A 27,706-nucleotide genomic window follows, 5' to 3' on the forward strand; every position below is an offset into this window, starting at 1 on the left:
ATCGGTGGCGACGTGTATTCTTCTTCCGTTGCTCTTCGCTGGAACACAATTCTCAAGGGAGCAAATCGCAGTAGCAACACGCCGCTTCTCTTCACATCTGGACGCACGGAGGGCTCTTATTTGGAAGGAGTGCTGTCCCAGCTTACGTCTTGGAGGAAGATAATACACACAAACATGGACACCCGCGGTCTGCGTCACCTGAAGGCGTACCTCGGCGATGACAGCGCCAAGAAGGCGAGGGCGAAGCGGGCGGTGGACGTCGTGCCCGTGCTGGCGGCTCGTCGGTCGGCGTCCTCAGCTACGGCTTCGAGGTCTGACAAGGGCCTCGCAAATACCACCGCATCGCCTCCCCTCTCTCCTTCGGTCATGGAGTATTTAGAGAGCCGTCTCTCCGCTGGCGCCACGTACAAGCTCTCCCGCACGCAGATGCTCCTGGTGGAGGCCCTCGCGGCTCCAAAGGGAGTGAAAAGCGGCTCCCAAGCCAGCACAACAGCGCCTCTCTCGGTCACTCGCGGGAGAGCGTCGATTTTGTCAGAGATGGTGGACACAGTTGCCCTGTCTGCACTGGAACTGGCGGCACGTACAGCCAGCGCACAAAGCGCCTCCCTCAGCGTTAACGCGTCTCTTCCTACTCCCCCCTTTGAGATGTCGTCACTCTTCGTGCTGACGGAGGACGCCGCGAAGGTCGCGGAAGTCGCTCAGCAGCTGGAGGGCCGGTACGGTCTGACAGTGCTCCGTCTTGACGACTCAGAGGCGCCACGCTACCCAACATTTCCTTCTCCCAAAGGCGGTGGCTCCAAGACGTCGAAGTCTGCTGCGGCGAGGGCGAAGAAGGCGAAAGCGGTGGCCATGTCGACGGAGGCTTCTGCGGCCAGCACTGCTGCATCCGTGGTGGTCGTTGTTGCCTCTCCTGCTGGGTTTCTCGCCGTGAACCGTCGCAGCGCCATTTGGAAGCTGATCGGTGGCTTCGCCGTCCTGTTGTGTCTCCCCGCTACTCAATCCGGCTCTCTGCTTTCTGTCCTGGCGGGATCGGAGCCGACTTCGTCTGCCACTCCACAAGCCCTCAACGCGCAGCGCTGGGCCTGCCTCGGACACGTGTCGAACATTGCGGTGATGGCACAAGAGCAGGCGTGGCTCTCCGCCCCTGCAGTGGATCTCCTCACCACATTAAGTGTCACGGGCGGCGACCTCGTCTCGGCTGCTGCTGATGCTGCTGCTGGTGCTGAAGACGGTGACCAATCTGTTTCCGCCGCGGCAAACGTTGTGGCCTCCTCTCGCCGTCCTGTCACGGTGCACTACACCGTCGCCGAGGGCACGCAGCGCTTCCAGTTCCTCTTCAGCCTGTTAAAGGCTTTGGTGCCGCACCGCGGTCTTGTCGTGCACGTCGCCACGCGTGAGTGTGCGACCTTCCTCTACGACACCCTCTACTCTTTCCTGGATGAGCTGCCATCGTATGTGCAGATCTTCAGTGACTACGAGGGGGCGAGTTCGTTCACAAGCATGCACACCAGCGCCGACCGTCAGCGGATGTGTGCCGTCTTCGACACGGTGGTGCAGGCGGGTGGCCAAGGAGGCAAGACGGCGGCGGTGCTCATCTCCTGCCACGGTCTTGTCCCGCGTAAGGGATGCGTGTTTCTGCAGTACGATATCATTCCCGATCTGGTGAACTACCCACAGTTCGTGGCCGAGGTGCTGACACCCGCGGCGGCGCTATCCGCTTCCTCGACCGCTGCTGCTGCTGGGGGAAAAGCCGGTACGCTGGACGTACATCGAGAAAAGACAACGCGGCAGCGCAAGCGCAGTGTCTCACCGCCGCCGGTGGCCGACTTTACAGGAAGCACCGCCGCAGACACCCCCACGCAAAAAGGCGCGGCGGCCGCGGAGAAGACGTCCTCCACCACCGCCGCCACTCCGGTGAACTACACGCACATCCTTCTTCTCCTCCGCCCGAATGAGGTGCGTGGGGCTCTTGGACGCCTCCGCAACGACGCAGCCGTCCGCTATCGACTGGACTACCACGAGCTGCCGAACAAAACCGGTGGCCGCTACCTCTTCATTGGCGAGAAGCTCAAGTCGCTCAATAAGAAGCTTTTCGCGATTCAGAACGCCGCCTACGGCGCCTATAAGGCGACGATGCGCGTCTACAGCACCATCGGCCCCCGTGACGTGTACGACGAGACCAAGGTGGCGCTGGAGAAGGTGGCGGAGGAGTTCGGGTACACTGAGCTGCCTCTGCTGGATCTTCGACTGAAGGACACGGTGTTCCGGCCCAAGGAGGATTACTTCAGGGCCGCCCGCCAGAAGCAGGAGGCGGAACGGCGTGTGTACAAGAGGTTCGCGCAGGACAACATTATTGGCGAGGAGCCAGAGCCGCACGTTGCCGATGCGGAGTAGAGGAAGAAAGGAAGCGACGCAGGTGTGTGTATGTGTGTGTGATTTGATGCCGTTGATTTGTGTTTTTTGTTCTCCTTTTTTTCCCAAGGTTGTAAGTAACAGCTTAAATGTTAACGTGGCATGAATGCGACAGTGGAAGACCGCGCTTCTAAGTCGGATCGATTAAACAGGTAATTATTGGTATTCTTCGGGTTGTGGTTGAGTATCATGCACACGCAGCTGTATTCGAAGGTGCTGTGGTGGACCGCAGCGTCCCTTGTGTGTTGCGCGTGCGAGGTGCTCCGTTTTCATAATTTGCCTGTGTTGTTTTTTCTTTCGGAGGTGAGTAAAGCGAAGAGGAAAGGATAGAGCGTGCGGTGATGTGAGTTTCGGCCATCAAGAGCACCCGCGGAGGCAACGCCGCCGCTGCACCTTCTACCCCTGTCTGTCGAGCATGATCAGCAGTGTTATTTTTTTTTTTAAACCGCTCGTGCTCATTACGGGAATACCGTCGTTCTTTGCCTGAAATCATAAGTATGCACGCGGCTGAGTTGTCGGCCCTTGATGGAAGGGCTTCATTGATGCTGGCGCCTTTGCATCGCCACTTCACAGTCATTTGTATTTATCTCGTTTCCGTTCATTTGCGCCTTTTACTCTGTAAGCAGAGCAAGAGAGCTAGAAGATTTCTTCACCGTACATAGAACGTACCAACCATAGAGCTCCCCACTGATTTTCTCTGGTGTAAATTGAAACGAGAAAAGACACCGCTTTCCGCCTTTCAGCGAACCACATAAAACTTCTTCCTTTTTATTTTCACAAAAGAGATCTTTTCACACCAAAGGTATTCAATAAAATTTTGAGGCACTTTCCGGTTTCCTTTACGTGTTCATAGAATGGCACGTGGCAAAGGTCGCTCCCAACAGGCGGCGGCCGACAGTTCTTCCATGCAGAATGACGCCGCACCCACAGCTGTTTCTGTCACTGCTCCCGATGCAGCTCCCCAACACGACGCCGTTACCATGAAGGAGGCCCTCACCGCCCCCTTTATGATTTACGACGCGCAGGCCCGCCGCATCGTGCCGAACCCGGCGTACAACCGCACGTTGCTGAGGGAGGTGCGTCGTCTGCAGAGCATCACCCTCACAAAGCTGCGTGCCCCGATGCAGGCGAATGCGTCCTACACCCCGAAAGAGCTCCTCTACGAACTCGAGGCGGCCCTCTTCTACATCTGCGCCTCGGCCGCTGTCACCTCGAACGCGGACGGACTGAAGTATTTGACGAGCGACGCCGAAGCCGATGCGGTGATGCCGCAGCTGGAGTCCTTCCTGGCGCACCACAGCGCGCCGGCGAAAACCACCGTGGCCCTCGCCTACTGCCTCACCGAAGGCACCTCCCACGAGGTCCTCACATCCTTTATCTCAATGGTGCAGCAGCGCGTGGAGGGGAGTCTCGACCCGGCCATCGACCGCAAGCGCACCGAGGACGAGCACAAGGCGCTGCGGGCCACCAAGAACAACATCCACGACATCGCCCAGCTCCTGCGGGACGTGGCGACGACCTACCACAGCATCGACACGCCGTCGCAGATGCAGCGACGCCAGCCGCAGAGCGACCCCACCCAGGTCGATGTCGCCCGCAGCCCCGCTGCGAACGCGGTCCCGGCGCGGATGCTTGACGAGGCCTTCTACAAGGTGCTGCGGTGGGTGATGGCCGTGGACACCGATCGTCGTGCGTTGAAGGCCGCCGCATCGATGGCCAGTGGACACGGCGGGGGCGCTGGTGGGCAGACACAGCAGCAGCGGCAACGGTGGAAGGAGGTCTCTGCCGTTGCAGCAGCAGTGGCATCGGCGGTGTCGGCCAGTGACGCCGCGATCTCTGCACCGGCCGCCGTGGCTGCTGCCAGCACGCAGGGCTTTGCAAAGGTGGTGGACTACGACCCCTTCACCGGCCAGGCCACCCTCGAGCGGGCTGCGGAAGGGCAGCGGTGGGGACTGCTGCTCAACGCGAAGGGTCTACTCGTGGGGCTCGAAAATGAACTGCGTAACTCGAGCGAGGCGGGCGAGCGTCTGTACGACGCGGTGCAGCAGCAGTCGAAGGAGGCGGGTGGGCTCGCCATCTACGAAGTGAACCGTCGCCGCATTCGGCCAGTGCACCTGACCGATGATGAGCTGACAGCGAGCCAGGCGGACATGCTGCAGAAACTGCGGAAGAGCCTCTCGCAGCCAACGAAACTCCTCCACCTGTCGATTGAGAAGCGGAAGCAGGCAGACCTGACCTCGCCCCACGAGGTGCTCTATGAGGTGTCCTACCAGGGCGGCGAGAACAGCGTCGGACAGCGCTGCCTGCTCATGCTCGAGCGCGCGTCTGCCTCCATTCCGTGGGGCTTGAAGTTGAAGTACGCCAAAGGCACCCCGGCCGTCTTGTCCGACTTCTCCCCAAATATTCGCTTCTCGGCAGCGGCGAAGAACTTTTTGTTCGACACCCGCGGCCGTGTCCGTGTGCTGCGAATGAACAGCAAGGATCTGTCGAAGCTGACGGCAGCGGAGATGAAGACGCTGGTGTCCGGGGCGTTGGTTCTCACCTTGAACTTGCAGGTGACGGACGCGGATGGCGAAGTCCCGGAAGGAGCGGCGGACGCGACAGCGGCGGCGGAGGACGGAGCGGAGGAGAGGCCGCCTGAGACGATAGCGGAGTTGGACGAGGCCGAAGATGTAGGGGTGCAGGCAGCCGCCACGGCTGCGGACGACGAAATACAGGTGAAGGCCGATGAAAAGAGCACCGAAGTTGAGCCCATGGCGGAGGAGGAGGCGCTGGAGGCGGCGGCCGCCACCACAGTGCCATCGGCGGCGCAGGCGGAGCTCGATGACGTTGCCGCCGCGATCGCGGACGAGTTTCTCCTCCAGCACGACGTCGCCGACGACGCAGCGAGCCCCAACGCGACGGAGCCGGCGGCGAAGTTATCAAAGAAAGAAAAGAAGGGCGCCGTCAACGGCGGGGAGGCTTTCGAGGAACTCGATTGGGCAAAGCCGACGACGACGTTTGGTGCCTCAGGCGAGGAGGACCTCGACGACGGCGGCGGCGACGAGGCGGACGCAACGAGGGAGCTCGGCGACACGGAAGAGGAAGGGGAGGAGCCCGGTGCGGCGGGGGCTGACGAGCACGCCGCGGAGCGCGCACTGTTGAAAGAGCATCATCTACTGCAGGAGGGCGAGTCCGGCGACGAGGGCCACGCCGAGACGGGCGACGATGCGGTGATGGGGGAGAGTGCCGATGCTGCGCTGGCAGAAGACGGTGTGACAGATGATGAAACGAAGGTGGTCGAGGAGGAGGCGGCGTTGAAGGCACTCGAGGAAGATGCCCCGGCGAAGAAACCACGCAAGGGCAGGAAGGCGAAGGGGGAGAAGGCGGAGCCTGAGAAGAAGAAGCAAGGCGGAAAGGAAAAGAAGACGCGGGGCCGCAAGAAGAAAACCTCTACCGCGGAAAAGCCGAAGGATGCAGCGGCGGAAGACGCCTCTGTGGAGGCAGAAGATGCGACAGACGCGGCGGAGGTGACGGACTCAGAAGACGCTGCCCCTGGCGAGGACGGAGCCGATGACACGGCAGCAGCGGCGGCGGTGGCACAGACGGCTGGGGATGTCCCCCTCGTCGATTTGCCTCCCACGGCGGCGGAGGTCGCGATGGAGGTGGGCAAGAAGAACGCGGAGAGGAATAAGCGAGGTGGTAAGTCGAAAGCGAAGGAGGGAGAAGAGGAGGCCGAGAACGAAGAAAGCGCAGAAACTGCCCAAGAAATACCTGCGTCTTCACTGGACAGCAAGGCAGACGCTACTGCTATTCCAGAGGACGACGTCTCGCCGTCGTCTACGCGTGTGTCCCTCAACGAATTAGTCCACGCCGCCCCTCTTACCTTCGAGAACAACGTGAAGCTGGACAAGTTTGACGGTTCCACCTTGGAGTTGGAGCGGACCAGCGTGGCGAGCCCGTGGAACATCAAGGTGGCGTTTGCAGGCGACGACATTATCATGACGAAACTGCCGCCCATCCCTGCGGCGCAGCGGCAGCATCCGTTTTTGCGCTCTCTCGGCGCCGGCGCACAGGGCGAGGTGAAGTGGGTCGTGGAGGGACTGAATGGCCAGGACCTCTCGATGATGAGCAAGACCCTCAAGACCAAGGCGCTGGATGCCATCAAGGGTTCTACGAAACTTACCTTTGTCTTGAAGGCGCTGCGGAAGTAGCTCGCGGCGCTTGAAGTGCTGGAGCGAAGGCTACACGTATAGAGGTACCGTTTCACTTGAATGGAACAGGGTTTTTTCGTTGTTGTTATTTTGAAGGAGAATGGCGATGAGGGAGAATTGATGAGCTCTGTTTTCTTCGCCCCTTACTCCATTGCTGTGTTAGACGTAAAGGAAACCATCGCACAAGTTGTTGGTGTTTTTCGCTTTCATCGAACCGTTGGTGCCGGCGCTGCTGTGTCCCGATGAGGGGTGCTTTTGCCCTTCCCGCCGGCTTGTGGCTCTCTTCTTCTCTGTGGCGGCTTTTATTGATGGGCGGGTGCGATTTATCGACATGGGGGTTTGCATGCGAGTTACTACTACGACTACCATTACTAAGCAAACAGCGACCAAACAAGCTAGCTCCACTTATCCACCGAGGCATGCTTCGTTGGCTAATGTGAAAAACAATACGAGGAGCAGCAGCATTTCTAGTCGCGAAATCGCGGATGAAGGGTCGTGATGCGCTCTCACATCGTTATTTGCTGTATGTCGGTTTCCACTCCGAGTACGTGTCGACGGGTTCCCCTCCCTCTTCCCCCTCCCCCCAATGTCTCGGAGGGCTGGATGAACCAGAAGAGCGTCCTCCTCCCCAACCCACTTCTCTTCCCCTCTCCTGAGTCCTCGTCTTCAATGTCAAATCTCTTTTGCTATCGAGGGAAGTTGCTCGGGTGGGCACCGCAGCGGAATCAACACGCCGCTTTCGAGGCCCTACAGCTCATAGACAGTAATACACTCCAACGCTACGCACGGTCCACCTAGATCCATACCGTAATACCGAAGCATTATATTCGATGCGTTTGCGCATGTGAATTGGTTTCAGCACCATTAAGTCGATGCCCAAACAGCGCATTAACAAACAAACATATATATATATATATATATAGATAGATAAAGAACTTTTCAGTAAAGCCGTCACCAATGTTTTCCTGCTGCCGGGCGCGCTATGTAGTAAAGGTGCTCTCTGCGGCGTTGATGGAGTCGCTGCCCCTCAACGCAGCAAACAAGGGTGCGTTGGCATACCGCGCGACGCTCGTCTTCCACCTGCACCGATCCAACGCCGCAGAGTCGTATGGCATTGCCTGCGCCTTTGGTGTGTTGGGTGACTTCAACGATGTGTGCTTTGTGCGGTCCATTACGCCTGCGCTTGTCGCTGGCTCATCCGTGCTGTCGGGGGTGCTGCGTCGCGGAGGCAAGGCGGTGAGCGAGGAGGCCCTCCGCGTGCTGAGCGTCAACGGTGAAGTGAGCCCAACGGAGGAGCGGCTGAAGGAGCTGATGGAAAGAGGGCGGGATGTGGTGTTCCAGTGTGCGGTGGCAGCACCTGTGGAGGGCGGGGCAGATGCGGCGGCTGACGCGGACCAGGCTGGTGGCAAGGGGGAGGAGAAGAAGGCGAAAAGTGAGGCGGAAATCGTACGTACGCAGAAGCGGCGGCGGCGTACGCATCGTCCTCCCATACGGGCTGGGATTCGCCGAGTGTTGAAGCACGCTCAAAACAAGGGCAGTCGTGCTACCATGCCACACAACGAGGATGAAGAGATGGAGGCGGTGGTAGACGCAGTGGAGGGAACAGAGTTTGAGGAAGAGGCGGCGGCGGGTGCGGTGGGCGATCTCGCCTCTGCCAAGGCTGCTCACGTGACGGAGGAGGTGATGGAGGCACTGCAGTCCATGCAGAGTGGAGCACCCCCGCCGCCCTCGAAGCCGAAGCGACACCGCCGCACCAAGGCGGAGATGGCCGCCGCACGCCTTCAAATGGCAGCCGTAAAGGAGACGGCTGCAGTGAAGCCTGAGGGCGTAGAGGTTGGCGACAGGCGAGAGGACGTCGATGAGATTTGGTTTCGACGTGAGCAGAGGGCGGACAGCGAAGCGGCGCAGGAGCCCCCGACTGCGCCACGGCGACGCGGCCGTCGGAGCGGCAAGAAAGCAGTTGCCGAGGCGGAAGCCGACAGTACGCAGACAGCTGCACCGATGAAGAAGAAGAGACAGGGAAGGACGCCAAAGGCCGCCAAGAAGGCGACGAAACCTCGCCGGTCGCGAAAGGCAACGACGTCGACTGACGTCGGAGAGCCGGAGGAGGCGGATGTGAAGGCAGCAGAGATGCCGAACGCCGGAGAAGCGGTCGAGGAGGAGGATGTCGACGCGGAAGAGATGGATTTCTAATCCAACGCGTGTATACAGTTTGTGCGGTCGCTGCTTTTGTCAAAGGAGCCTTGTGCTTTGTTGCTGTGCTATAGAAGTGCACGTAATCGATCATTTCCCCCCGTCTCTCCTGTTCAATCTACGCCACCTCACCGGCGCTACGATCTCTGCGGTCTTCCTCACAGAGGAAATCGATAGTGTTTTCTCTTCTGTATTCTTTCACTTTTCCGCTTCTTTCTTTCAGTACACGGACGTCTACGTGCGGCATCCTCCGTCGTCGAGTGGAAAGCACATCCAATACAATTTTTGCTCCCATTTAAGTTTCCTCATAAATCGATGTGCTCTGCGGAGCAGCGTTTGCTGCCGCAAACCATAGCGTTGAACATAATGGAAGGCTAGTGTCCGAGATTATTATTATTATGGGTTTCTTTTTGCTATACGATCCCAAGGACCGAATCAGAGCAGTGCGCAAGAAGGCGCATCGGGATGCTCTCTTTTTTTAGTTGTACCTGATGCCTCATGTATGCGTTTCTTCTCAACGTTAGAAGACGTATCTCTTCTATTCTCTACTCGTCTAAATTCGCCTTCGTGCCTCAGCTTCAAGGTGACGTCTGACTCTGCGACATAGAAGCTGAAGCGGGACCTTCACGAATCCTGTCGGAAATCCATCTTCGGTTCCACTCCAAACACGCGCACACACAAGCACATCTCTTCACCAGCTTCCTCTTTTTTTTTCCACAGACAGCAATGAGTGGAGACTCGCTCGCGGCAGCACTCAGCCGGCTCAACAGCTGCCATGAGGCGGCTGACATAATCTACGGAAAGGACGCTGCGCAGACACTGTCGAACACCTCATCGCTTCCCAACACTGCCGCTGCTGCTGCCAGTCGCGATGAGTTCTCCGTTATCGTAGCCCGCCGCATCGGGACGATGGTGGCGCGCCTTAACGACCTCGCTAGCCCTGCCTCGCAAGTCGTCTTAACGCCTCGCATGGTCCTGTGCGAGCTGATGGATGTCGTACGCCAGGCCCTGTACGCATCGCTGCCTCCGTCGATGCAGCAAGATGTGCCGCCGACGGATAAAGCTGGTGTCGTGCGGCTGTTCAATACGTACGCGTCGACCCGGCAGGTGCCGCTGGGGGCCGCCGCAGAAGGCCTCTACGCTGTCTCCTACGTCAGCGTGAAGCTGCGGGTGGAGTTAGTGGCTCTCCAGCTGCACCGACGCATCCGCGAAGAGTTGACGAAGAAAGACACGCAGGCCTCCGAAGGCAGCGTGGCGGCCCTCGTCGTGACGGAGACTCTTTTAGAAGACTTCATGGCGATCTACAACAACATCGTGCTGACGCTGCCGATAACGAAGGCGACGGCAGCCGGCGGCAGCGAGGGCGACGGGGCTGCTGCGACCGCCGCGGCGGAGCGTCTGGTGCCTGTGTTTCTGCAGTACTTCTATCAACTGTGCGATTGGGTGCTTGTGCTGGAGTCCACCATGAAAGGACCGGTGATGTCCTACACCCAGGTGAAGCGGCTCTCCGTGGATGAGCAGCGGGGCACCGTCGTCGTGGACCTCCACCGCCCTACGCCGCAGACCGCGTGGGGGCTGCTGTTGAACGAGCAGGGCTGCCTCGTCGACATCGATGTCAGCCTGCGTGTGTTTGAAAAGGCAAAGCAGCTGCACCACCTCCTGCAGGCCGCCCCGCAAGGTGCGCTCATCACCAAAATTAACGAGCAGCCGATTCCACCGGTGCGACAGGGCAACCACGCGGCCTACGCGCAGAAGGTCGTGGAGACGCTGCAGGCTGCCACGGCGGCGCGCAAAAACGTGCAGCTCTCCCTGCAGTCCACCGCCTTTAAAGCTGCGGCGCGGACGTTGCCGATGGAGGTGGCCTTTGTCGCGCCTCCGCAGGGCGGCGAGGGTACGTCCGGGCAGCGCGTCACCCTTGTGCTGCGACGGCAGAGCACGGCGGCGGACTGGGGCTTCACGGTAGACGAGCGGCTCTACTGGCACCCACCGCCCACTCGCACCCTCTCCGACGCCGCCAAGAATTTCGTGAAGGACTACGGCAGACATCTCCGCCTGCTCGCTGTGAACGGGGTAGAGGCGCTGCACACGACGCAGGTGGAGCTGCTCCTGCGTTCGGCCGAGACGGTGGTGCTGGAGCTGCTGGTGATGCCGACGTTTGAGAGGGATCGACGGGCCGCGTCGCGTGGGCCAGCAGCCGCGCTGACACCCGCAACGGAAGGAGAGGCAGCAGTGGAAGTGTTTGAGGGCGAAGGCGGAAAGGTGAAGGACAAGGAAGGGCCGAAGGTGTCGAAGGGGACGCGGCACGTCGGCGCCGGCCGTGCGGAAGACGATGCCCAGATGGAGGCGACGGTGGCAAAGTTTCTGCAGCGTCGCACCGCTGCCACCGTCAGCACCGGGGGCGAGGCGGCGGTCGCCATGGAGACGCCGTTGGTGGATGCGGTGATGGCGCGTCCCTCGCCTACGGTGGCGGCTGCGGCTGCTGCTGCGGCAGAGAAAGAAGAGACGAAGCGCAAGCGTGGACGTCCGTGCAAGACGGTGGTGGTGGCGGATGAACAAGACGTGAGCAGTAAGAAGGTGGTGGCTGCCGACCTAGACACTGCTCCTGCTGCTGAAGACATCGCCGACCCGAACGAGTTGCCGAGCTCGACAAACGCGGAAGGGGAGGAGGTTAAGGCCAAGCCGCGGAGGGGGCGGCCCTGCAAGAACACCTTGATGGATGGGACAGGCGCTGAGATTGCAGCGGTGACTGCCGCCGCTCCCCGCCGCGGCTCCATCGATGTAAACGACACGGCGGTGCAGAAGATTCTTGCCACCTTCGCCGATGACGATGTCCCTGTAAGACCACGCAAAGCGAAAGCGAACCTTCCGAGTGAAGACGCGCTGATGACGACAGATGGGAAGAAGGGGGAAGAGGCAGCGTGTGTGTTCGACAACACGGTACGGCTGCTGCGCTTGACGGACGAGGAGATGGTGCTGGAGCGCCCCTCCGTCGATATGCCGTGGGGGCTGCCGATTGGACGCATTGCGGACGCAGCGGAGGCACCCCAACAGCTGCCGCTGCGGCTGATGAGTCTGCCACCAGCCAAGTCCGCCGCGGCCAGGACACATCCTTTTGTGACGCAGTTCAAGAAGGACCCGACGACCTGGTTCATTGCGGAGGTGAACGGCAAACCGGCCGCCAACGCAGAGGCGACGTTGAAGTCCGTCGCGAAGCTCACCCGCATGACGCTGCGATTTCTTCGTAAGTAAGATTTTATTGTAGCGTACAGAGTACAACAAACGTATACACATAGAGAGAGAGAGCTCCGTTGAAGGTGATTCGGTGACGATAGAGATGGTCCGAACGCTCATCATTCTCCGAAGGCAACAAACAGCTCTTTCTTCTCCCCTCCCCCCCCCCTCCTCACGGCGGCGAAGGTAAGCTTCATTTTGCTGTTTGTTGTGTGCTTAACCGGGTGCAAGAAACACCGCTGTACGTCGTTTGTCTTCAACTTGAGAGAGGATTCTTTCGGTAGTCTGGATTGTCTGTACATAGAGTTCGCCATTTTCTTCATATATATTTGCGGCGTGTTATTGCGAATCGCAGGTCTGCCCTCTCTGCGTCTGTGACATTGAAGAGGAACGAAAATGTGTGGCGACAAAACGGCGATGTGTTGACGTATCATAGAGTACTGCGTTTTCTTTTTGTTTTATGAAGTGCCGTTTCAGGAGGCGGTCTATCGAGTATATGGAACACATCAAAGGAAGGCCTTCCCAGGGAATTCAATACCCTCGCTTTCGCCCTTTTTTTTTTTATAGCTTGTCTGCTATCTAGGTCGAGATCTCTACGGGAGCGTTGATGGAAGCTGTCCGACGTCCGCCTAGCGTCAAGTGTTGGAGGATGATACACTGTCATGCTTGATGTATTGGAAGGCAATGTGGTTGCATACAGCGTCCACGGGAAGCGAGAGTGCTGTGCTAGCGGTTACGTAGCAAGCGCCATGCGTATCCTTCTCTCTGCACCACGCTAGCGTCTTGTGTCGTCTCGTTGTTTTCTTCACTTATCTTTCTTTCCTTTTGAGGCACTACACTCACAGTTGAAGTGGTGGTGTTGAGGACTCCAGCTAGCTACTGCGTGAAGAAAGCCCGAGGTGTGTGAGAAGGATCCATCGATCGTTTTCACTGCGTATTCGAAGCTTCAAGAAACAGTAAAAGAACAACCGGAAGCACACTTCTCCACACCTCTCTTTCTTTGCTTGTTTCATCGGCAGCTCACTGCATGCGACGGGGCAGACTGCATCGCTGCTTCGCTCCCGTGCAGTCGTGGGTGGCGGACTACCTTGACAGAGCAGGAGCGGCTCCTTCACCATTTCCCCTTCCTGCATCGAAAGGCGACACCCAAGCAACGAGGCTACTGAGCGAAGATGTCGAGGACACCTCTCGCGTTATGTCACCGACGGCAGCTGCCGTTCTGCAGGAGGAGTATGAAGCGGCTCGACGCGCCATCGTGAAGGGTCTTGGCGCTTATCCATTTTCTTACGCACGCGTCTTGGGCCGGCAAACGACACCCGCGGACGAGTGGAGGCTTCGTGGACTTTCAAATGGCGACTTTGTACTGGCAACCGAGGCCAGGGAAGGAGGAACACACGAGCTGCGTGGCAAGGACGCAAAGCAGCCACCCATGACGGCGCACAGGACTGCTGCGGTGAGGGCACCAGACGCACAGTCTTCCGCCTCTTCTGTTTCCCTGCCGATGCAGGCAAAGCCGCCTCGCTGGCCTTCGCTCCTGCAGCTCACCCGCGAAATCGAGCGCCACACCATGACTCGGACGTACCTGTGGGAGATCTCCCCGGTAAAGAAGACCGCGACGGCATCATCGAATTCGCTGTTCACCACGTCCGATGCGTACGCCGCTACACCGTCGCTGCTCGCCTTCTACACCGTTTCTGTGCTTTCCCGCATCGCAGAGCACGCGGTTCGGCACGCGTGGCGCGGCGGCCCGCACCTCTACCCGAAGCGTCGTGTTCCAGAGCGCAACTCAGCCTTCGCCTTCTCTGGCTGTCCGCGACTGACGCTGGAGGACGTGACGAGTCAGCAGTGGGACCGTGCGGAGGCGGCGCACTTTCTCATTTCCGTCCTCCAGCACTCGTGCATTCAGCAGGACCTGCGACAGCGGCTGTGGACGGCTGCGCAGTGCTATCACCGTGACATACTTCAGGACCTCGACTCCCTTGCACGCGGAACTCGCCAAGAAGGGGGAAGGAAATCTTTTATTGCAGTGGACGACTCGCGAGCTGCTTCCACGGCGTTCCAGGTTCCTCTGGAGGAGGTGAAGCGGCAGCTGTTCGCCTTCCCAGCCCACATTCACTTCTCGGTGGTGCCGTCTGCGGACGTCTTCGCAGGAGCGGCGGGAAATAAAGGCAAAGTCGTTGTGCAGCCTCTGCGATCGTCGCATTGGTTTCACTTTAGCTCCTCCGACCGCGACGTGATGCGCATTTTCTCGGAGCGACCCCACACGGACATCTTCATGCCATCCAAAGCCTTCACAGAGGTGACAAAAATGGCCAACCAAGGCGCGCCAATGCACAAGACTCGCACCACGCAAGATCAGCTGTGGTTGCTGCTCAGTGAGATGTCGCGCCTGCGCATCTTGGTGGGGTACCTTCTGCATCTGGAAGCGTTCCTCTACAAGATGCGCTGTGCCGCTGAAGTGTCCCCGGGTGAGCACACGGCATCGGATGGAAAGGGCGTGACGCGCCAAGGCCTCTCCACCGCTGATGCACAGGCGGCGCACGACGCCCGCTACGTTGGCGAAGTCTTCCACTTCCTTGAAATACAGCTCCACATGCAGCTGCAGCGCCGTCATCACAGCCTACGGTTTCTGTCGAAGCACAAAATACAATATGCCGCTTCGGAGGCGGCAGAGGACAGCAACGGCAGTCCTGCCACGTTTGGGGAGGACGATGTGGCGAGCAACGGTGCATCGACTTCTGGTTCGCGCCTACAGGAAGAAGCACGTTGCTTTTCAACCGTGCAAGGGCTCTTTACCGCCTTTATTCGAGCACTGGAGGGCGATCCACGACACACCTTGCCGGAGAAGGGCGGCGCTCCTGCGCAGGTTGAGACGGCAGAAAAGAAAGCGCCGGACATTGGCAGTGGTGAGTTGCAGGGGGGAGGGTTGCACGCGACTCGCGTGAATCCCCGCAAAAGCGTAGATCAACGAGCGAACAGCACGGGCAAAACAACGCACCTTTCTGCCGATGACGAGGCTTTTCTGCAAGCGGTTGTTTCTTCGCTACCAAGTGAGACTCGCCACGCCGCCAAGAATCGGGGGTCTTCACAGTGGAGGCACAAGACGCCGGAGCGAAAAACGAGATAGTTTGAGGGTACGTTGCGTCTCCCTAAAGTGTTCTATGTTCTGTGCACTGTCTTCATATTATTATTATTAGTACGTGTATGTCGCAGCTCTTGAAGGACTCTGCTTTTCACATTTTTGATGAAAGCGCCAGAAATGAAAGTTCAACAGGTCCGAGACACGGTAGACAATTCAGAAAAGAAAGGGAGGTGGCTTTGGCGGCTCTGTGTTGCTTCGTTTCTTTCTTTGTTGTTCCATCGGTTGAGGCAGCATCGACGTACCGCAAGTGCTCCGTTCCGGTGAGCATCCGGCGGCATATGTGTCTCTTTACGGTCTGCTGAATGTGGTTGTTCATCGCTTTCATTTGAATCACTTGTGCACCTCTTTTTACTTTTCCCGCTTCTCTCTCTTGTCTCTCCCGGCTGTCGTCGATCGCCTCTCTTCCCTGCCCGCTTTTTGTTATCGATGCCACCAGAACCAAGAGCGCACTTCCAGCTTTACCTGCTTCTCCTTGCCTTCTCAAAGCACCAAACGACTCGTCGTCATCTTTCCACACCGCGTATTGTTTATTTATTAGTTGAAAGCGACTCTTTTCTCTTTCCATATTTTCCACGCTTCTTCACCCTCACCGTCCCTATCACCATCATGTCCGCCTACCAGCTGCTGCTTGTCGCCCTCGCGGCGTGCCTGTCGCTCGTCTCTGCCAGCAAGGAGGAGTTCCCGCTCGTGTGGGTGTGCCTGGGCATCACCGTTGCCGGCGTGATCGTGGCTCTGTTTGTGGCGTACAAGCGCCCCGCTGAGCTGCACCTGCCCGGCTCCGTTGTGATGACGGCGGTGGAGAGCGAGCCTGCTGGCGGCAAGTTTACTGAGGAGCCCATCTAAGCGTATATATCTATATATATATGTGGAAGGAGACGTAGCCGCTGCTGTCTTCATCTTTCGCTATTCTGCTGCTCTTTGTAAACGAGAGAAGAGTAGAGGGGAATGGTAAAGAGGGTAGATGATAAATAGCACACACCAGGTTAGTCTTCTCGCGGGCCTGCGCTCTTCCAGTACGATGCCCACAATCGTCGTATTCCGTGCCTTCTTTGTTTTTCTTCCTTTTTCAGACAGCCCTGATGGTCTCTCTCTTTGCTGTTTTTTTTCCTGATGAAGAAGCGTCCACCCCAAGTAGAACAACTGAGGGTTCTCGTTGAGGTCCTCGTCTTGTATGGCGGCCGGGGAGAGGTCGCGAATGAATGCGATGTATCTGTTCGCGTGCGGTGAGCACACATCGGATCATTGGAGGATTTCTGTACAACGCCCCGGAAGCTTCTCGGCAGAGAAGCCTCAATGCGGATCCAAGTCAAGCGTCTGTGGCTCTTTAGAGGGTGACTACGCTGCAACCTTGAGCTTTCTCGTTCTCTTACCTGAAGTATTTCTTTTTCAGTTTTTTTTCGTAAGTTGATTCAGATGAACTCCTACCTTTTCGTTCATCTTGGTACTATCTTTTAAAGGACCTCACCGCTGCTGGGTTCCCCCCACGCACACAGACGCGCGTAAACTCCACCTCTCCTGTCTCTTTCTTTCAAATTTTGAAGACAAAAATAGCAAAGAAATGCGTTGTGCTCTGTCATTCGTTTCGTCTGGGCCACAAAATAGAGGAGTGGCTGCTGTAGTTCTGCGTTGTAAGGCGCCACAAGCCAGCAATGACATCGCTCGATTTTTTGTTTTTATCCCTTCAAATACGCGCTTCATGTTTCGCAAGAATCGAACGGCTTTTTTTGTGTGTTCTATGTTTGTCCGTGTGTGTTTGTGCGATGTACTTCTTTCCAGTTATAACGGCCTGCTGTGACGGTGATTCAATAGTACCTTCAAGACTAACTTCTGTTGTATACCTTTCTCCTTTTTAATTATTTCTGTTTGAGCTCATAAGCAGTCCAATTCGTTTCTTTCATATATATATATATATACACTCCAAGAAGCAAGAGTAATGAACGAAGAACACGGTATCTGTGGCAACAGCAACAAAAAGGAGATACGCGCCTTCGAATGCGCCTCTACGCTGTCTAAGTGTTGGGTGATGAACGGGAGAAATGCCGTCGTTCCTCGTCATGCCAGAACGCTTTTCATTCCCGGTTCTAGAGAACATCTAGGAGTGTTGGAGGAGGACGATCTGGTGGTGCAACTCTCCATGTCTGGGGAGCTGCTTTATTTCGTTTCGCTGTAGAAATGCAGCCGCTTTTCTCGTATGCTTCCCCATGTTTCACCTTCATCAACTGCAGTCAACGCTTTCATGGCTTCCTCCTGCACTTCAACTTCATCTCTCTCTGCACTTGCCGTCGTGGCCCCATCCCATTCAGGTTCTGTTTTGTGCGCTCGACAAAGATCTATAACCGCCTTCTAACTACCTTCAGCTTCCTCTAGCGTCGTCTCCGTCACAAACCTCTCACCGGTTTAACTTCACCCTCACCGTCCCTATCACCATCATGTCCGCCTACCAGCTGCTGCTTGTCGCCCTCGCGGCGTGCCTGTCGCTCGTCTCTGCCAGCAAGGAGGAGTTCCCGCTCGTGTGGGTGTGCCTGGGCATCACCGTTGCCGGCGTGATCGTGGCTCTGTTTGTGGCGTACAAGCGCCCCGCTGAGCTGCACCTGCCCGGCTCCGTTGTGATGACGGCGGTGGAGAGCGAGCCTGCTGGCGGCAAGTTTACTGAGGAGCCCATCTGAGCAGCGACTTGAATATGAAGCCCTCTGAGAGTCGCTAACGTCCCTCAACAGCGAATAAAATTATTTGTGTGAGTGACGCTGAAGAAGAAATGATGTGCTCCGTGCGCGGCCGCTCCTTTTCCCGTTCCCACCACAGCATATATAGTTGCCAGAAGGAGTTTGTAAACAAACAAAAAATGCTTTCTCTTTTCGTTGTCTGGATAAATCGTATGGATGCGATGCGTTATTTTTCTTTCGTACTCTATTGCTCGTATTATATATGCTTCGAAAAACCTTCTTTGTTCTGAAAGCTGTCGTGTGAAGCGTGAACGGCCTCTTCTGTGTGTGCGCGTGAGAGTGCAAGTGGCGTACGTGCTGCCGGGATGGTGTGGACGATCAAAGCACACCAAGAATAGAATGTACAGAAGCCGCCATCGATCCGGATTGCGCCGCCGCTTGCGGTGTGTACCCAGAAAGCCGCAACAAGAACACAGAATATACGTGGAAGAGTCACGTGGAAGTCAAAGAAGGCTTGTTGATCTGTTAATATTGTTTTTTTTTTTAAATTGTTCTGGTAGTTTTTTAAATCTTCAAGATACACCGGTGCCATCTTCTCCGTCAAAGGAAGCATCAATTATGTTGTAACGAAAAAAAACCAGAGTGCTTAAATCCGAAGATCTATCTTTCTTTCGTTCTAACAAAGCGCGTTGACCTACCCCTCCTCCAAGTCGTGACACGAGCGCAATACCCGCTTCCTTTTCTCCCTTCTTTCATTGACAGCGTATATAACTATTCAGGGCAAGCTCTTCAGCCACCAGAAAAGAAAGCCTAACAGCACAAATGCCGTTGCCATGAGCAGAAGGTAAGACTCGGGAACGTTTCTTCAACTATGTGCTCAGCGTGGCTTGTTGGGCAGAGACGGTAGCTTCCCGGTCCAAGGGGACGGGGGATTCCCTTTGGGTCCCGCTGTTCTCTTTTTTTTTTTTCGAACTAGAGAGTACGCCGGAAGCGTTCTGACTCAATGCGCTTTCAATGGGCTCCCGCTCGCTGCGAAAGCGGTTTGTACTGGATAGTTTCGGAGCTCACCCTTACTCTTCGTAGTGCTGGTGGACTTTTAACTCCCTATTGCCTGCGCGTCTTGTAACTGTGTGTGCCTGCAGCGACCTGTCTCTCTTTCGTCTATCCTTCTCTCCCGCTGTCCGTCCTCGCCTTCTCGCTCTTCCTCCTGATGACGCTCCACAGACTGTACAGTCATCCCTTGTAACTAAACGAAGACGCTGCAACGGATTCAGTGCTTTCCTTTGCGAGTAAGTGTACACGTGTGCTCCGTATCACCAACACGCCTCTTCAGCTAACCACCCACTTTTTTCTTCTTCTGCTCCCTTTCCAATGGGCTCCACACAAAGCAAAATTGAGGACGCGGGCGACAACCACCCTGCGCGCTTCTACGACGGCTGCGCGAAGGTGCAGGAGGGCTGCTACACGGTGGCCGAGATCTACTTCAACCAGGCCATCGAAAACCACCCCGGCCACGCGTTCTGGACGGACTTGATGGAGGTGACGGTGCCGAAGGGCGACCGAAGCAGCGATCAGGAGGAATCCCCTAATAACGACGGTGAGCGGCGCGAGTTCGACAGGGCCTTCGGTGCCTCGGCACAAACTAGAGCAGCCGCTCGCACCCGCGGTACGTCCGTACAGGAGGGGAACGAGGGAAGCCGCCGTATCGACGGCGTCTCCGCGGACTCGCCGCGGCAGGCTGCGCAGAGGATCCCCAGTCTCGCCGGTGACGAGGAAACAGACTCGGTGACGCCCGAGGAAGCTGCGCGAGCCCCGGCGCTGGTGTTCCCGGTGGACCGGCGCCTTGTGGACTTGCAGGACTACGTGCGCATGTTGAGCGACATCGCTCGCATGTACAGCCACAAGGCTGACGCTTCGGAGGGTGCCAGCTGCGATATGGCCCTGAAGCTGAGCATGATGTACAACTCCTACACCGCTGTGCGCCTGCAAACGATGCTGCACCTCCTGCAGACACACTTTGCTGCACACAACACGGCGGGCGACGCGCAGGGCGAGGACATGTTCGGTCTCTACGGCAAGAGCGGTGCTCAGCCCCAGTCACTACCTCCCAGAAACAAGATGAACATGAACATTAAAAAAACTGCTGTGAACGGGACCGTCAACAACGACGTGGCCTCGCAGGATGGACAGGACGACGCGGTTTGTTTGTTCTGGGAGTCGGTGCAGTTCTTCTGGATGTCCAACGTGGTATCGTACGTGACGACGGCCCTTCGCCTCATGCGCTCATCGGGCACATCGGCGCCATCTGCTACCTTCAAGGCGGTGTTCGACCTGTCGCTCACGTGCTTGGAGGCTGTGCGAACTCAGCTGGCGTCAACCGCGGAGGCGAACTCGCACATCTACATTGGAAACCTGATGAGTGGATTCATTACGTTCTTGGGGAACAGTATCAAGGAATGCACTGAATCTGACGAAGGTCCGGCTTCCTGGGCTCAGCGGAACGGCCGCGGCCACGCTAACACGCGCGCACCACGAGACGCGAAAGCCGCGTATCTCCGTCTGGGCTCGTCGCCGAGCTTCGCGGATGATCAAGTGAACTTCTTCCGACGTGCCAAGCACTTCGCGGCACCGTCGATTCCTCTTCTCGATGTGGGGAATCTTACGACCGTGGAGCTGGCGATGGAGTTCGACACGCACAGCAAACGGGCGATAGTGCTGATGACGCCGATGGATCGGTGTTTCCCGTGGTACATGAATGTGGATGTAAGGAACTACTTTGAAAGGCACGCCGCCTTCCCTGGCTGTAGCGCGTACCTCTTGAAGATGTGCGGTGTGCCTGACGATGCCACAATGCGGGACTGGCGTCTGTTCGCTGCCACTGGACTGGAGGAGATGTGTATCATCTTGTTCCGTATGGCGGTGATCACTGGTCTCATATTACACTTACGAGGCAAATTCGCACAGTCGCAGGCGCTGTTCAATGCAAGCACGCCGTTCGCGTTGAACATGTACGGCTGCCGCACGCCCATTTCGGATCTCGTGGACGCACAGTTTAAGCAGCTTACAGATAATGCCACCATGTGATGACCGGGGGGCTCAATACATAATGTATACATACAGGTGACTCGACGCCCGCGATTTCTGAGTATTGTGCTGTTTTTTTGTCTTCTTTGTTTTTCTTCACTATTATTATAAATCTGATGTTTATCCTCGCTCCTCTTCGATGTATCATCTCTTCTTTTTAAATCTACTTTTTCCTGGAAACGCTATATATCTGAGAGACCTTTCTATTCGTGAAACTAACAGTTCCAATTTTTGCTTTCTCCTTCTTGACCGCGTTCATTCGGTCCTTTCCCTTGTTTTCCCCGCGTGAGAAGCATGCCATAGTGTTCTGTCAGGTAGCGTGATGTGCGCATGCTTCTTCATCTTCAATTTGTGTTGATGCAGCTGCTGAACCGTAAACTCGATGTTCTCCTCCTTTCGAATTATTCTGCCAATTGCCCTTTTCATTTGCGATTCGCGCATCAAAAGCGACGAAGGTAATACTCCAAAACAAGTTATGAATTGTTGTTTCTTAGGTTTTTCTTTTTTGGAAAACCAAAAAAGAGAGGTCAACTCCTCTCTGTTCCTCTCTGTTCCTTTCATTCATTACCTTTTTTTCGTTCGTTCTTCGTTCCGTGATGTATCTTGAAGCCCGGTGCCTGTGCGATCCACACACACGCAAAGAAACACACAGCAGACGGCACGGGATCGCTTTGCGTAAGATTTTGGACTGCTCGTGTTTTACGCAGCTTTAAACTTGCGCTTCCTCTTTAAGCAGTCTTTTTCGTTCTTTAAAATTTTTAGTTCATTTCATAAACTTCGTGTTGTTCTTTCGAGACAAATCCAAAACCTGGAATTGAGTCAAGTCGGAACCGGTGCCCACGAGGCTTCATGTTCCCCCGTTGCTACCGCTTTTTTCTCCGCGTGCCACTCGTACTCTCTTGCGAGAGGAAGGTCACTACGCAATCTTGACGGCTGCGTTCCCCGAACGGTGAGCGTTGACTCCACGCGTTGAGGCGTTACCATGATGACGCTGCGCGACCACCGGAGCCAGGCGAATTTGTTTGGTGCTCTTCTCTTGCTGTGCGACCGTGGTGCTGATGTGTGCTCCCGAGCCTGCTGCTCCTCGCCGTCTGCGCTGCCTGCCCTTCTCCGCCACCTGCCGCTCCTCCTCTCACGCCTTCTTCTTCCTCTCTCTTTTTGTTCTGCCGCCGCCGGATGACGTCGCGGCGCGTACGACGCCAGCAGCTGGCCCATTCCCCTAACACAGTCCCCAAAGCCGACCCGCAGCTCTCCCTCTCTCCCCCGAGACACACTGCCCTTTTGCCGCCACCGCGAGCCCCGTCGCCGCCGATGCAGCCCAAGATGAACGGCACGATGGTGGGTGTGGAGCGCGACCGCGAGCGGGCGTACGTGCAGCACCGGGAGCGCGTGGCCAGCCAGCGCCGCCGCATCGACAACGACACGCCGGCGAGCTGCGCCTACGCACGCAAGCCCGGCGCTGTGCGCACGAACCCTGCCCGCGCCGCGCAGATCGACCGCGACAACGCGAAGCTTGTGGAGAAGATGGTGCACATAATGAACACGAAGGGCGGCGTGGACACGAGTGAGCCGTGGCGTGACCACAACCGTGCGGTGAACTCGCAGCGCACGCGGCAGCAGCGGCAGGCTGTTGTTGCGGAGGAGAACGCGAGGATGCTGGAGCGACTGGAGAGGGCGGCGCCGACGTACCGCGCGGACAAGTTTGCGGCCGATCGTCGCCGCAACGAGGAGTTCGCTGCGCGTGCGAGCCGGTACCCGTACCGTCCGATGGACAAGGCGGGCTCCTAGCGGGCGGGCGGTGCGCGCTGTGCCTCTGCGCGGAGAGCCGGTGGTGCCGACGCTGCGTGTTGTCGCTGCCCGCCTGCAGCTGTTGGCGCGTCGTGCTGTGCCCTCCCCGTTGCGCGCTTGGCTCCGAGGGCCGCCTGCTGTGGCTGCGCTGCCGAAGTGCCGCTTCCCGGCATCGCTGTGGTGTGTGCGTGATGTACAGTATGGATATCCGTTTGTGTGAGTTGGCGCCGCCTGACTGCGTCTGTGCTGATTTCTCCCGTTGTGCGTCGACCCCCTTTCCCCGGCTGCATGCGCGACGTGCACGGCCGCCGGCGACGGAGATGATGTCTCGACCGTGCCTCCTCACGCGTCTCCGCCGGGCGCGCCTCTCTTTCTCTCTCCCTCTCTGGCGGCGCTGGGGTGCGCTGCTCGGTGCCGCCCCACGCGCCGTCCATCGCTGCTGCACCGGTGCGTGGGCCGTGGTCGGCGCGGCGTGTGTGCCTGCGAGCGCCGCCCCTCTGTGCGATGAAGCTGCTCGCCCCCTCTCCTTGTGTGCTCCACCACTGCACTTCAACGCCGCTCTGCTCCTCCTCCCTTTGCCCTCCTCTGCTCGTGAGCCGTGAAGCGCCGCTGCTGCGCACGTGCTGAGCGTCCTTTCCTTTGCGCTCGCTGGCTCTCGGTGTCCCACGCTGCTTCTCCACTCCGTCTTACTTCTCCCCTCTGCAGGCGCTCCTCCTGGCTGCTGTGTTTTTCCGCGGTCCGCGCTCCGCCTGCGTTTCACAGCCGTTCCGCTCCTTCCTCGGTGCTCCCCGCGTACCCCGTTTCCGTCCGCCTCTCCCTCTCTCCGCTGCCGCGCCTGCGCCTTCCGAATGGGTTTTGCCGCCTGCTCTCCTGCACCGCCCCCCGCTCCCCGTGCCGGGAACAGGAGCGGAAGGGGCGTGTGCGTGAGCGGCGAGCTGCGGGACTGCTGCCTTCTGGTTGCTGCTCTGCGTTCCCGGCGCGCGTGGTGCTGTTGGTGTAGAGAGAGCGTTGTGCACTTGCCTAGCGGTGGGACGCGGTAGTGGTGGCCCTCCTCTGCTCTGCTCCCCCCCCCCTTCTCCGCTGCGGTGGCCGCCTTAAAGCTGTGTGCTGCGGCCTCACGCGTAAGTGCTTGTTTTCTCTCTTTTCGAAGCTGCCCTGTGCCGCCGCGGGTTGGTGCTCGTTGTGGATGCTGTGCGACGCGGCGGCCCGCGGTGATGTCTGGTACTGCCGCTTCCGAGCCGCGTTGCTGCTGTGCGACGGAGGAGCGCGTTGCTCGGGTGCGCACACACGACGCGTCTCCCTGCCTGTCCACGCCCCCCAGCGAAAGACATGCGGGCCGTCTTTGTTTTTCTTCTTGGTGCCTGTGCACTCCACGCTGGGCGGGAGCGGCGTCCCTCTGCTCCGTGTACTGCGCCGCCCGCTGCAGCTGGTGCCGGTGCTGTACGAGCTGTGCCCCAACGCATGAATTGAGCGCTGCTGCACCGATGCGGTGTCGCGCCGAATTCGTGACGGCGTGCTGTGCGTGTCGTGTTGCGTGGTGCTGTGCTGAGGCGAGCCGCTTTGTAGGCGGACGCTGGCGGACCTCTTTCCCTTGAAGCGGCCGACGCCCGCCGCGGCGCAACCTGCGCTGGTTGTCTCGCGATGACGGAATGTGTCCCGACGGCTGCTCACTTTCCTCTCTCTCTCCCCTGGTGTCTGCCCTCTCCTCCCCGCTCCCCATCCACCGACGCTCCACCGACTGCGCAGTGGTCCGCCTTAACCAAACGAAGACACAGCTTCACCGCTTTCCTCTGCGAGCGAGTGTGCGTACTCCGTCACCCCGACCCGCCTGTTGAGCTCAGCACCCGCTTTCTTCCCTGCCCTCGCCACGATGGGTGCCAAGCAAACCAAGATCGAGAACGTTGGCGACAACCACCCTGCGCGCTTCTACGACGGCTGCGCGAAGGTGCAGGAGGGCTGCTACACGGTGGCCGAGATCTACTTCAACCAGGCCATCCGAAACCACCCCGGCCACGCGTTCTGGACGGACGTGATGGAGGTGACGGTGCCGAAGGGCGACCGGGGCAGCGATGCGGAGGACCCCTTCGACCACGGCGGCGAGCGGCGCGACGTCGATGGTGCATTCGTTGCCGCGCCACGGAATTCAACCTCCTCGCCCCCGCTGGGGTCGGTACGGCGGCTGCTCTCGTTGCCGTCGTGCAGGGAGAGGGCCGTCTCGGCGGACTCGCCGCGGCAGGCTGCGCAGACGATCCCCAGTCTCGCCGACGACGAGGATGCGGACTCGGTGGCTCCCGAGGCTGCTGCGCGAGTCCCGGCGCTGATTTTCCCGGTGGACCGGCGCCTTGTGGACTTGCAGGACTACGTGCGCATGCTGAGCGACATCGCTCGCATGTACCGCCGCAAGGCCGACGCTTCCGGAGGTGACAGCTGCGATATGGCCCTGAAGCTGAGCATGATGTACAACTCCTACACCGCTGTGCGCCTGCAGGCGATGCTGCACCTCCTGCAGACGCACTTTGCCGAGCACAACGCGACGGGCGACGTGCAGGGCGAGGACATGTTCGGTCTTTACGGCAAGAGCTGCGCGCAATCCCCGTCATCGTTCTCTCGATTGAGGGCGAACGTGAATCGTAGAAGAGGGGTTCTGAACGGGAGCGTGAGCAACGACACTTCCTCGCAGGATGGACAGGACGACGCTCTCTGCGTGTTTTGGGAGTCGGTGCAGTTCCTGTGGATATCGAATGTGCTGTCGTACGTGACCAGGGTGCTGCGGCTGATACACTGCTCGCACAGCAAGGTGCGGCCGTCGGCCTTCAAAGACATGTTCGACCTGTCGCTCACGTGCTTGGAGGCTGTGCGAGCTCAGCTGGCGCGTGTTGCGGAGGCGAACTCGCACATCTACCTTGGCAACCTGATGGGTGGATTCATTGCGTTCTTGGGGAACAGCATCAGCGAGTGCTGCGCGCTTGACGAGGATCCGGCTACCTGGGCTCATCGGAGCACCCTAGCGGATCAGAGTTCTCGCACACCGAGGAAAGCGAAGACCACGTTCCTGCGTTTGGGCACGTCACGAAGCTTCTCGGATGACCAGCTGAACTTCTTTCGAGAGGCCAAGCAGTGGGATGCGCTGTCGCTTCCTCTCCTAGACGTGCAGCTGTTTGCTTCAGTGAAGTTGATGATGCAGCGAGACAGTTACAGTAAGCGCTCAATCAAACTGATGACGCCAATGGAGAGGAGTTTTGGGTGGTACATGGGGGTGGACGTTAGCGGAGGGTTTGAACGGCGTGCTGGCACCCCTGGCTGCAGCGCGTACCTCTTGAAGATGTGCGGTGTGCCTGACGATGCCACGATGCGGGACTGGCGTCTCTTCGCTGCTGTTGGACTGGAGGAAATGAGCGTGGGAATCTTGCGAGTGGCAATGATGACGTGTTTCATTTTGCACGCACGAGGCAAGACGGGTCAATCGCAGGAGCTCTGCAACGCCACGGTTCAATTTGCGTTGAACATGTACGGGTGCCGTACGCCCATCTCGGATCTCGTTGAAGCGCAGTTTCAGCAGGTCATGAGCGAAGCGTCGGTGTGAGGAAGACGGTGAAATTAGTTTGCTTTTCTTTGCTGACACTCTTGGTTTTTCGCGGTTTTGTTTTGTTGGCTTCTCATCTTGTTTAGTGTTTATTACTTGCACTGCTCACCAGTTATTTTGTCACCTCTCTAAGGTGCAGATGCGAGGGAGGTTGGAGCCGAGAGGCTTGCAATCAGTCTTCGGCGTTTTTCGGTACAAGTTTTTTTCTTCTTCTCGATCGTTTTGTTTAGAGTGGGGGCGCAAAATGATTGGGTGGTGGCATGGCTCAGCTGGCTGGGCTTAACCATGATTGTGTTTTTCTCAGTTTCCGTAGATTTCTGTTGTTTTCTTTCGATAGCTTTTTCGTGTTCTAACCTCTCCTCTTTTCCGATCCCAGCTGCCTCAGCCCGCCTCGCTCAGCGTGAGAGGCGCGTTCGAAAAGATGTCTTCCACTTTTTAAGTTTTTTTGCGAAACCGTGAAAACTGTAGTAAAACACAGTGGTGATCATCGTCCACGTGTACTCGCCAGTATTTAAGAGGCTGGTGATTTGCTGTACCAGGCTAGAGCTTCCGATGCAGCTGCAAGGCGGCTCATCTTCTACCCTTTCTCTTTTTTGATGATGTTCTTCTGTTTTGTTGTGTTTCCTGTTTCACTTCATTTCTTCCTCTTTTTTGTTTGTCTTCTTCAACGCGTCGGACTCGGTCTTAATTGGCTCTCTTTTGTTTCACCACCGGAGAGACTTGTACTGCTTTCTTGTTTCTCGAGCTCCGTAAGCGCTACTGTTCAACTTGAACTCGTTAAAATAAGCAGCCGGGGAAACGCGCGAGATGCTCTCATATGCATGAACTGTTTCCCTTTTCTCTTCCTTTCATTTAAAAAACCTCAGTTGATTAACTGTAACGTCTAGTGCTTTTTTTCCTTCTAAAAGATAATAAGAACATCTATTATTATTACTATTTTCCAAATCTAAGAATGGACACGTCCTCCATGATCATCTCCGCTGCTTTCTCTTCCTATACACTTATACACTTATCTATTCGGATCCCGTTTGTGGAGTCACCAACATAACATATTTGGTACCTCCGTAAGCTTTTACGATTCTACTCGACAACGTCGGTTTTGACTTACGCGCCTCAAAAGAAGCCTCTCTCTCTCTCACTGTAAACGCTTTTCTTTTTCCTATCCTTTTTCTATTACTCCGCCATTAAGGAGTAAAACCGCATTTGTTCTTTAGCTTTTTTACGGAGTCAAAAATTGTTCTCACGAGGCTTCAGGACCCTAATCGATACTTTCTCTGTAAGTCGCGTGCCACTCGTATTCTCTTGCGAGAGGAAGGTCGCTACGCCACCTTGACGGCTGCGTTCCCCGAACGGTGAGCGTTGGCTAGACGAGTCGCTGCTTAACGACGGCGCTGCGATGCGACCAGAACCAGGCGCA

The 27,706-nt window shown here is 57.4% G+C and overlaps 10 protein-coding genes across 10 annotated transcripts; all 10 read left to right on the forward strand.

Moving 5' to 3' along the window:
• Positions 1-174: 174 nt before the first annotated feature.
• ABB37_06017 (hypothetical protein) lies at positions 175-2,394 on the forward strand (the record flags this gene model as incomplete). Its single annotated transcript, XM_015804258.1, has 1 exon — positions 175-2,394. The coding sequence occupies one exon, from the start codon at positions 175-177 to the stop codon at positions 2,392-2,394; it is 2,220 nt and encodes a 739-aa protein (XP_015657392.1).
• An 872-nt stretch (positions 2,395-3,266) lies between these two features.
• Positions 3,267-6,605, forward strand: ABB37_06018 (putative mitochondrial hypothetical protein; the record flags this gene model as incomplete). The annotated part of the gene is made up of 1 exon (XM_015804259.1): positions 3,267-6,605. One exon carries the CDS (start codon positions 3,267-3,269, stop codon positions 6,603-6,605), a length of 3,339 nt encoding a protein of 1,112 aa, XP_015657393.1.
• Positions 6,606-7,562: 957 nt separating this feature from the next.
• Positions 7,563-8,798, forward strand: ABB37_06019 (hypothetical protein; the record flags this gene model as incomplete). The annotated part of the gene is made up of 1 exon (XM_015804260.1): positions 7,563-8,798. The coding sequence occupies one exon, from the start codon at positions 7,563-7,565 to the stop codon at positions 8,796-8,798; it is 1,236 nt and encodes a 411-aa protein (XP_015657394.1).
• A 726-nt stretch (positions 8,799-9,524) lies between these two features.
• On the forward strand, positions 9,525-12,047 carry ABB37_06020 (putative mitochondrial hypothetical protein; the record flags this gene model as incomplete). The annotated part of the gene is made up of 1 exon (XM_015804261.1): positions 9,525-12,047. The coding sequence occupies one exon, from the start codon at positions 9,525-9,527 to the stop codon at positions 12,045-12,047; it is 2,523 nt and encodes an 840-aa protein (XP_015657395.1).
• Positions 12,048-13,224: 1,177 nt separating this feature from the next.
• Positions 13,225-15,156, forward strand: ABB37_06021 (hypothetical protein; the record flags this gene model as incomplete). Its single annotated transcript, XM_015804262.1, has 1 exon — positions 13,225-15,156. The coding sequence occupies one exon, from the start codon at positions 13,225-13,227 to the stop codon at positions 15,154-15,156; it is 1,932 nt and encodes a 643-aa protein (XP_015657396.1).
• A 621-nt stretch (positions 15,157-15,777) lies between these two features.
• On the forward strand, positions 15,778-16,014 carry ABB37_06022 (hypothetical protein; the record flags this gene model as incomplete). The annotated part of the gene is made up of 1 exon (XM_015804263.1): positions 15,778-16,014. The coding sequence occupies one exon, from the start codon at positions 15,778-15,780 to the stop codon at positions 16,012-16,014; it is 237 nt and encodes a 78-aa protein (XP_015657397.1).
• A 1,586-nt stretch (positions 16,015-17,600) lies between these two features.
• On the forward strand, positions 17,601-17,837 carry ABB37_06023 (hypothetical protein; the record flags this gene model as incomplete). The annotated part of the gene is made up of 1 exon (XM_015804264.1): positions 17,601-17,837. One exon carries the CDS (start codon positions 17,601-17,603, stop codon positions 17,835-17,837), a length of 237 nt encoding a protein of 78 aa, XP_015657398.1.
• A 1,368-nt stretch (positions 17,838-19,205) lies between these two features.
• Positions 19,206-20,918, forward strand: ABB37_06024 (unspecified product; the record flags this gene model as incomplete). Its single annotated transcript, XM_015804265.1, has 1 exon — positions 19,206-20,918. One exon carries the CDS (start codon positions 19,206-19,208, stop codon positions 20,916-20,918), a length of 1,713 nt encoding a protein of 570 aa, XP_015657399.1.
• A 1,311-nt stretch (positions 20,919-22,229) lies between these two features.
• Positions 22,230-22,706, forward strand: ABB37_06025 (hypothetical protein; the record flags this gene model as incomplete). The annotated part of the gene is made up of 1 exon (XM_015804266.1): positions 22,230-22,706. One exon carries the CDS (start codon positions 22,230-22,232, stop codon positions 22,704-22,706), a length of 477 nt encoding a protein of 158 aa, XP_015657400.1.
• A 1,870-nt stretch (positions 22,707-24,576) lies between these two features.
• On the forward strand, positions 24,577-26,289 carry ABB37_06026 (unspecified product; the record flags this gene model as incomplete). Its single annotated transcript, XM_015804267.1, has 1 exon — positions 24,577-26,289. One exon carries the CDS (start codon positions 24,577-24,579, stop codon positions 26,287-26,289), a length of 1,713 nt encoding a protein of 570 aa, XP_015657401.1.
• Between the last annotated feature and the right edge of the window lie 1,417 nt (positions 26,290-27,706).

The sequence above is a fragment of the Leptomonas pyrrhocoris genome (genome assembly GCF_001293395.1).
Source record: "Leptomonas pyrrhocoris isolate H10 chromosome Unknown, whole genome shotgun sequence".
NCBI classification, from domain to species: domain Eukaryota; phylum Euglenozoa; class Kinetoplastea; order Trypanosomatida; family Trypanosomatidae; genus Leptomonas; species Leptomonas pyrrhocoris.